We start from the raw sequence: 9,438 nt of genomic DNA, 5'->3' as shown, positions 1-9,438 counted from the left end.
ATCAAAATTTAATACAAATTTTGCATCTTAAAAAGCAAGAAAATTAAATTTTAGACAATATTTTCTATATGAAGGCATCTCTATCAAAGTTTTGCCTAAGGCCTCATCTAATCTCAAGTCACCCACAGTAGGGACTAAAATTAAAATCTCTTAAAAAAATATGAACTAAATTGAACATTTTAAGGGGACTAAAATTGAACAGGACCAAAATGATATTTTAACCTATTAACTAATAAAAGAATATGTTATATATATATATATATATATATATATATATATATATATATATATATAATTTGTGTTATCATTATTATATTACCCATTTTAAGCTAAATATTTTATAAGATATCATGTTATACTTAGACATGTTTTAATTTTAACCAAAATAAAATTAGTTGAAAAGAAATAGTATATATATATATAATTCAAATTAAATTCTACCTTAAACTATTTTTCCCCCAATTTTAAGATTTAGATACGATATATAGGAAAAATTTCATAAATATAAAAAATATCAAACTATTTATAAAAATAAAAAAATTGATAAAAAATGATAAAAATTTATCATTAATAAGTCTAAAATGATTAAATTTTATTATTTCTTATTTTTCTACTTTTGAAAATCCTCTATTTATATATTTTGACAACAGATTTAGATACAATAAAACTATAAAAAGGTTAGTTTTCAAAATTTGTAGACTTTACCCTAGATTTTTGTGTACAAATTTCTGCGTCAAATTCTCTTTGTTATCGTGCTTAGCACATGCGCTTCCATCGGTCAACTCGCGGTTGCATTTGCTGAGCCTCGACGTTTCGTTTTGCCTGCAAAACTGAGCTTACTTTCCCCCATCGAAGAGCCCCCAGTTTCCGAGATCTCGCTATCCCCATTTTCTCGCAGTCAATAGTCGCTTTAAGAAGCTGGGTTTTTTCGTTTGGATCAAATCCAGAATCCTTTTAACCCATTCTCGATTCTGATTCTGATTCCCTATCAAGAAATTGTTTTCAGAAACAATGGGTTCTGATCCCTCTCTTTTGCCTGAGATTGGCCCCGATGGCCTTGCCAGGGAAGCTCCTGTAATTGCCTACACCGAAAAGGTAATGAATCTGAATTTTGGGCTGCAACATTTTCCCCAATTTAGTTCTTATTTCTTCTTTTCAATTTTGCTTACTTGTTATTGAACTGTGTTACAGATAATCGAGGAAGGGAGTCTTCAATTGAGAAAGTACGAATTTCGTTCATTACCTTCTCAGATCTAGTTTCTCGCGCATTTTATACTTTGGTTTTTTTGTGTTTCTTTTGCTTACAATTCGTAAAAGTAGAGCTATCATCACTTATTATTCTATCTTTCCTGTTGACGGAAATTTAAGTGTGGGCCGGTACCCTTGTTTACATTCTTTAGATGATAACGGATATGGATATAGCAAGTGTTTATTTATAATGCACAATGCACTACTATTCAATTAATGGTACCTGAGGAAATCCTGAAGGAACCATCCTGGATTAGTTAATTTCACTTTTTCTTAAGAGTATTTAGAAGTTTGAGCCTTCAATTTATGGAGAGGAACCAATGTCCATCCTCTGAGCTAATAGGATCAGCCTTTATCTTTGAGAATGATTCCACCTCAGAAATGACATTTGGGCCTGTTGTTACTCCAAGCATGAAATTAATGGAATGAAGTTGAATATCCTGCATCAAGTTTTCTTGTTCTCTTTTTACCTCTTTCCTTAAACAAGAAATGTTCTTCATGACCTGGTTTGTTATTTTATTCAGATGTATTGATGAAAATTTATCTAAAATTCGGGATGTTGAACGGGAGTTGGCAAATCTTACAATGGAGATGAAACTCACATCTGGACCAAAAAAAGCAGGTTGAGCTTACTTTCAGTTGTTTTATTTTGATTCTTGATTTTCATGAAATGGCTGACTCACAATCAACCATGGTTGCATATCTCTAGCACTTGAACTTTTGCGGAAGAAAATAGAAGTGTCAACCGAGAGAGTGCGTGCAGCTAAGTTGAAAGAAGAACAAGCAAAGAAGGTTTGCCCCTTTATTGTACAGTAACTTTGTGCCTGCTCCACAAGTTGCACAATTCTTTGTATGATGTTTTGAACCTAGAATTTAGGGGAAAACGATATATGGAGGATTTATTCAGCAGAATTGTTCTGGCCTTGCTAAATTATAACCATTTTCCCCTATTTTTGTCCAAATTTCATGTCTTTGCATTTTATTTAGATGTTTGAAGATGCATATCGATAACATCTTTTCAAGAAAATAAAAATGATAGGTAAGTTCTGTGAAAATATATTCTCATGCTTGCCATTTGTATCTTTTTCTTACTGCATTTCACACAAACTATATCTTTTCTCTGGGATTTTCACAAAATGGGTGTCAACCGTTTGCTTCTAATACATGTGTTTAACACTGTACATTCATTCGGGCTTGCTTCTTAAGATTGTTAATCGCTACTCAGGAATCTTATATGATGTTTTACCTTCAGGTTTGGGAAGCAGCATCAAAGGTAGTGCAGGACGAGGAAGCAGCTAAGCAAAAACTATGTGAAGACTTGAATCATCTGGTACATATCTCTGCGTTATTCTTTCTTGTGTTAAAATAATGCAGTTGCTTTGATAACATCGTCATTTGTTCTCCATAGGTTCAAGAAAGCAGTAACTTTCAGTTGACTAGACTAGAAGAACTAAAACGGCGCATGGAAGCTTTGAATTCAAATCGAGTATCAACCTCTATTTCTCATGTAAGTCTTGTATTAGATTGCATATAATATCTCTAATGCAAATCAGAACTATAGTGGCTTCTGCTGGTTTGCCATTAACATAGCCCTGTTGAGATATGACGTAATATGTATGCCTTTTGGGTTACAAAGGATGTCAAGACAATGGGAGGTGCCCAGAATAGCAGAGATGCAGATTCTTCTGGAGTTGCCACATCAACAGAAACAGGTGCAAAAGCAAGTGAAAATGTCCCCAATCACATAGCCAGGGATGGAGCTCCAGTGATAAATGGGCAAAATCAAAAGCCCCCTTCTGAGACAGAAGGAAGAGGGAAAAAGAAAAACCAGTTTCATGGTAGAGGGAAAGGAATTGGAGCAGTGCCTAAAGGAAGAAGCTCTGCGGACTCTGGCTGGACTGGCTCTGGCTTTGATGTAGATGGTAGGGCGTGAGCTTAAGCATTACAATATCAAGATCCCAAATTGTCAATATCAATATCAAAATGGTTTTTTTATTTGAAAAAAAAAATAGTAATAAGTTTATTATTTTTGCTACATGTTCACTGCCATTCCTTAGATGATGCCTTAGATGATGCCTTAGATGATGGAGTTAGGAATATACTATAGACTGGAATAGAACTACAGATTTAGCTTCGAGTTCTTTGGTGTTTTCATTTGTCTCTTTATAATGTTTCTGTGTTGTCACTAACTGGTCTGTTAAGATGATTGTTCTATTGATGATATTTGACCAAAGGAGAATGGTCTTTATAAGGTCGTGAGTGGTGACCATGACTTGTAAGAAGAGTTGCCTATCATAATTACTCTGTTTTATTCTCACTGAAATATTTGGCTTAAAATAGATGGGCTAAATCAAAAGTTTATGTTTACTAGGTAGTTTGAAATTTAAGAAGGGGTTGATAACTTTCTAAACTTTCAATTTTGACATATTCGAGATTTTAAAACTTCATAGATTTTAGTTTTGTGAATTAAATATGTAGGGTTGGAGTATTTGAATATTTGACTTTTTGGTTAAGAATATATGTTTTTACGGAGTAAGTTGACATAAATATCTCTCTATATACGTAAAGTTAAATTTAGTGTGTAATAAGAGCTTAAACTTTTTAAGTTTGTATCTAATAAGTTGATGAATTTAGAAAATATTGAATATGGAAGAAGATGATCTTCGGAGACAATTTATCTCTCAACAATTGTTATATGGGAAGGGAGGGGAAAATGAGGGTGGACAGAACAATAAATTTATGTAATGGAAATGAAAATGTCAAGAGAAAATACATATACTATGTACAATATTTGTTAGACGCGTTCTTATCGTCTCTTGTGCCACAAATTTTTTTTTATTAGTGAGTATGATGTATTTGTGTAACTTAATGTTAAGTTATTCAGTTGGTTCAAAATTTCATCATTCCTTCATTATTTTCCAATAATCAATAAAATGGGTTCAATAATAAGAAAAAAAATTACAAGACTACCCTTATGTAATGAAATTACATATTTACCCTTAATACTCTCCCTCAAGATAGCAAGTGAATGTCAATCACACCCATCTTGAATAATAAGGGAACAGAGACTTTGGATGAAAGAGCTTTATTGAAAACGTCTACTAGTTGTTGTTGAGACCTCACAAGAAGAAGCTTAACAATGCCTTTAACAACCTTTTCTCGAACAAAATGGAAATCTAACTCGATATGTTTCGTTCTCTCATGAAACATAGGGTTAGAAGCAATATAAAGAGTAACATCATTATCACAAAAAATGAGAGCAGAATCCAAATAATTTCACAAGTAATAGCAGCAAGAACTCTGTATTCAGCTTTAGCTGATGATCTGGATACAGTTGGTTGTTTCTTAGTCTTCCAAGAGATAATGGAATCACCCATGAACACATAAAAGTCAGTTGTGTATTTACGAGAATCCACATAAGATGCCCAATTAGAAACTAAGTAAGCCTTAAGTTGAAACTCTGTACATGACTAAAGAAAAATCTCGTGACTTGGAAAACTCTTCAATATCGAAGAAGATGATGGGCAACATCAAGATGACATTGACGAGGCTGAGAAACATATTGACTAAGTTTATGAATTGTAAATACAATGTCAGGTCTAGAGATAGTGAGATATAAATGTCTACCAATTAAAAAACGATAAGTAGTTGAATCTTTTAACAAAGGACCACCACCAAGAGACAAGTGCAAGTTAGGATTCCTAGGATAATTTAAACGTTTACAACCCGAATGACAACATCTTCAAGAATCTGTAGAGTACAATGTCGTTGAGATAGAAAAATACCTTGAGAAGAACGTGCAAGTTCAAGACCCAAGAAGTAGTGAAGATCCCCCAAATACTTTAACTTGAAGGTAGTATTTAACTAGGCTTTAAGGTCATTAATAATCACAATATAAGCACCCGTTAGTACAATATGATCAACATAAACAAGTAATGCAGTGAAACTGGCACCAAATCCTCTGATAAAAAGAGAATAATCAGATTTTGATTGTCTAAAACCAAGAAGAAATAAGGCATGAGAGTGCTTGTCAAACCATATTCTAGAAGCCTATTTGAGACCATAGATTGACTTATGTAAACGAAAAACTAAACGCTCTCCCTGAGGTGTAGCAACGTTATGCTTATAGCCAAAAGGCAAGTCCATATAAACTTCCTCAAGAAGATCTCTATGCAATAAGGCATTATTCACATCAAGTTGGATTAAAGACCATTGATAAGAAACTACAAGAGTGAGCAAGACTTTTATACTAACCATTTTGGCAATGAGTGAAAATTCTTAATGTAATCAAGCCCTTCTTGTTGATTGTATCTTTTTGCAACCAGCCGAGCTTTGTAATGTTCAATTGTGCCATCAGAATATTGCTTAACTTTTTATACCCATTTACATCCAATGGTGTGTTGACATGATGGAAAGGGAAGAACAGGCCATGTACGATTATTCTCCATCACAGTCAATTCACATTCCAGAACTTGCTGCCAATGAGGAAATGTGACAGCTTGATGAAAACAGGGTTCACAGGAAGCATAAATCTATAGTACAAAATTTGATAGCCAATAGACAAGTGATTATAAGACAAATAATTTTGTAAAGGGTACTTCGTAAAGGTGGTGACACTCGGGATCATGACATCCTAAGATAACAATATGTTACGATGATAGTCCTTCAAGTAAGTTTGAGGTCTTAAGATCCGACAAGACTTTCTAACATCCACCTGTTCTAAATCCTGAGAAGATTCAAAGACAGGCAACTCAATATCATTTGGTACAACCCCATCATGACTAGATCTCACTGCATTAGTATAATGAACAACATCTAAGGGAGGAATAATGTCAGTTGGAGAAGTAAGAGCCTCAACAAAATCAAAAGACTTAATTAACAACATCATCAAAAGGTGTTTTCAAGTAAACTTGGTCAACCACTGAAGCAAAAGGAAATATATGCTCATGGAAAAAAACATCTTGAGATATAAAAAAATGCATATATTCAATATCATATAACCTATAGCCCTTCATACTAGCAAGGTACCTAATAAACACCATAGGAGTGGCACGAGGATCAAATTTGGACCTATGAGTGGATAAAGTGGATGCAAAGCACAAACACCCAAATGACCTCAACATGGAATAATCAACAGGTTTACCATATAATGTAGCACAAGGAATCTCCCACTTTAATAATGATGAAGTGGTACAATTGATTAAGAATGCAGAAGTAAGAATATAGTTAGTCCAAAACTGAATAAGAACTCGAGACTGAAAAAATAAAGATCAGGCAACATTCAATAAATGTTGATACTTCCTTTCAACAACAAAATTCTGTTCAGGTTGAGCAACACATGAAAATTGATGAACACCTTTAGAATGAAAGAAATTTGTAAAGGCCAACTCCAAGGCATTATCTGATCGAAATTGTTTAATTGGCCTACCAAATTGAGTTTCAACCATATAAAAAACCGAGGTACAATAACCAAAGTCTCACCTTTTGTTTTCATCATAAAGGTCCAGGTAAAATGAGAATAATCATCCACTATGGTTAAAAAGTAGTGATAGTAAAAAAAAAATATATGAGAAGCAACATGATTTTGTGATACAAAAGAAAATTTCTTTTGTTTTGCTAGAAGACATATAGAACAAGGGGAATTAAAATTCTTAGGGTCAATATGAATCACATCCTTAAGAGTAGACATGTTTAACATAAGGATGCCCAAGACGACAATACCAAGTATCAAAAGTAACAATAGGGCAAGTAACATATGAAATAGATTCAACAACCAATGAATGGGAACTAATATCCAAAATGTACACTCTATGAGCAATGCTAGCCCTACCAATCGTTGTCGAAGAGACTTGTCTTGAACAACACAAAAATCACCAACAAACTTAATGGCAAGAGGCTACTGATGAGTTAAAGCACTGATGGATATAAGATTGAAAGTAAAAGTGGGAATGTATAAAACATTAGTCAACATAATGTATTCATTGAGACGTATGTCACCCACAAATTCAACATCAACTCAAGAGGAATAAGGTAATAAAATAGACATCCTTGAAACATCCCTTAAATCATGAAAATATTTGCAAGATTCACAAATATGGCTTGAGGATAAGGTTAGCAAGAGGGTCGAGGTGGGGCTGGGGGGGGGGGGGGGGGTGGGGAATTCACCCCATCCCTGCCATTTAAAGGTAGAGATAAGGTGGGGATTCCTCATCGAGGAAACAAGGTCCCCGCAGAGACCCATTCCCAATTTTCCCATGGGGATTCCCCTATTAATTCCTCGCGAGGATTCTCTTTTTAATTCCTCACAGGAATTCCTCTGTTAATTCCCCACAAGGATTCCTCTATTGACATTTTTTTTTAATTTGAGTCACTTTATTTAAAATTGCACTAGTCCACAAAAAATAAACAAAATTTAATAAACTAATCAATAAAATAAACACAATTTAGAAGCTCACAAATCCATTAAATAAGTTTACAACTTAAATTAAATAAAGTTCAAATAAAAGTTGGAAGTCAATTAAAGGCAAAAGTCTCATACAATTACAAATACGACAACCACAATCATAAATTGCTCGTCTTTATCTCTTCATCGATGACTTTACATTTAAAATTTTCTCATTTCTTGACATCATCCCATCCTTAGTTATGAGTATTATTCCTACATTTAAAATATAATTAATAAATAATGTCACAAAAAAAAAAAAAAAAAAATAGACAACAAGCTTTAAAAAGTGTCATAAAAAAATAATGTCAATTCTTGAGCATACATCAGTCACCACTCCATCTTCATCAGAATCGTCTGCATCTTCTAAAATAGTTGCTAAATGTTTAGCCATTTCTTTTCCTTGCTTGTACCTTATATTGTCACATATCTATAATAAAATAAAATAAAATATTTATTAATATATTAAATGCTGAAAAGAGGTCAAACAAAATACACAAACTAACAATATTTGTCAAAAACTTCAGTTGCAATCCACTTTTGAGTGCACATCAAAGTATGTATTGTCTTTGGATGAAGTTGTTACGATGTGGGCTTACAATTCTACCACAGGTACTAAAAGCAACCTCTGATGCAACGAGATGGCTAAGATGCCTCTTGCAATTTCTTGTAAAATGGATACTTGACTCCATTCAATTTCCACCAACTCAGAATGTCAAAATCAGATGATCGGGGTAAGACAAGTTCATCCAAATATACATCAAATTGTTGCTTCTTATTCATATTATCAGAATTTGATATAAACAAGTCATAATCATTAAAATCATCAAATTCTATATTCTATGATGTTCCATTTAAATTTCTAAAGCGAGTATCATCACCTTTACCTTCATTCTCCAACTGATATTCTTTTTCCAAATTTGAACAAATTTTTTTAATCATTTCCACCTCAGGAAAAAAAGTACCTCCATAAATTTTAGGGAAGTAAAACTCAATCAACTTCAATTTGTAACGTGGATCTAAAACTGCAGCTATGGCCATTACCCCATGAATTTTCTTCCATCATTTATCAAACTTTGAAATCATATTTTAAGCCATGTCTCTTATCTCTTGAAAGCCAAAATTTGTTGAGTCAGAAATAGCCAATTTCAGTTTACAAATTTTTGGAAAAAAAAAAAAAGATTAGCAGTAGGATATTTGGATCTAGAAAATATTTTAGTCACGTGATGAAATATTTTCAGTTTCTCAAATATCTTTTTTGCTAATACTCAATCTTGATCCAATGACAAACACATGCACTTTGGTTCTTGTTGTTTTAATTGATAAAAAAACAACCTTGTACTTCAATGCAATGACTAACATAAAATATGTAGAATTTCACCTAGTACAACAATCAAGACTCAACATCCGACCATCATAAAAATTCAACTGACGAGTAGTTTTCTCAAATTTCTCCTTCTTTCTTTGTGTATGCACCCAAAAAGCGCACACTACTACGAACTCTTTCAATCCCATCTTCTATCACTGCCAACCCATCTTTTACAATTAAATCAGAATATGAGCACAACATCGCATATGAAATAAACTCCCGTCCAATATTAAGTTTCCACACACAAACATATTAACCATGGAGTCATTTGTACTATAATTATCTATAGTTATAGATGACAATTTTCGGTCAATATTCGAGTCTAACAAACATTCCATTATTTTTTCATGAAGCATCTTAGAAGTGTGTGGAGAAGGGA

The 9,438-nt window shown here is 33.2% G+C and overlaps 1 protein-coding gene across 1 annotated transcript; it reads left to right on the top strand.

Annotated features, from left to right (window-relative positions):
* The first annotated feature begins 635 nt into the window (after window positions 1–635).
* Window positions 636–3,499, top strand: LOC120086143 (junctophilin-like protein). The gene is made up of 7 exons (XM_039042613.2): window positions 636–1,095; window positions 1,192–1,223; window positions 1,773–1,870; window positions 1,958–2,040; window positions 2,501–2,578; window positions 2,657–2,755; window positions 2,885–3,499. The coding sequence occupies exons 1-7, from the start codon at window positions 1,012–1,014 to the stop codon at window positions 3,179–3,181; spliced, it is 771 nt and encodes a 256-aa protein (XP_038898541.1). The 5' UTR covers window positions 636–1,011; the 3' UTR covers window positions 3,182–3,499.
* Window positions 3,500–9,438: the final 5,939 nt, after the last annotated feature.

The sequence above is a fragment of the Benincasa hispida genome, chromosome 1 (genome assembly GCF_027475165.1).
Source record: "Benincasa hispida cultivar pf3 chromosome 1, pf3_genome.v1.1, whole genome shotgun sequence".
NCBI classification, from domain to species: domain Eukaryota; kingdom Viridiplantae; phylum Streptophyta; class Magnoliopsida; order Cucurbitales; family Cucurbitaceae; genus Benincasa; species Benincasa hispida.
This window is presented reverse-complemented; position numbering and strand designations above follow the sequence as displayed.

Coding starts and splice junctions, on each gene's coding strand:
- LOC120086143 (XM_039042613.2), top strand. CDS start 1,012: ATGGGTTCTGATCCCTCTCTTTTGCCTGAGATTGGCCCCGATGGCCTT. Junction 1,871..1,957: donor ATCTGGACCAAAAAAAGCAG/GTTGAGCTTACT, acceptor GCATATCTCTAG/CACTTGAACTTTTGCGGAAG. Junction 2,579..2,656: donor GTGAAGACTTGAATCATCTG/GTACATATCTCT, acceptor TGTTCTCCATAG/GTTCAAGAAAGCAGTAACTT.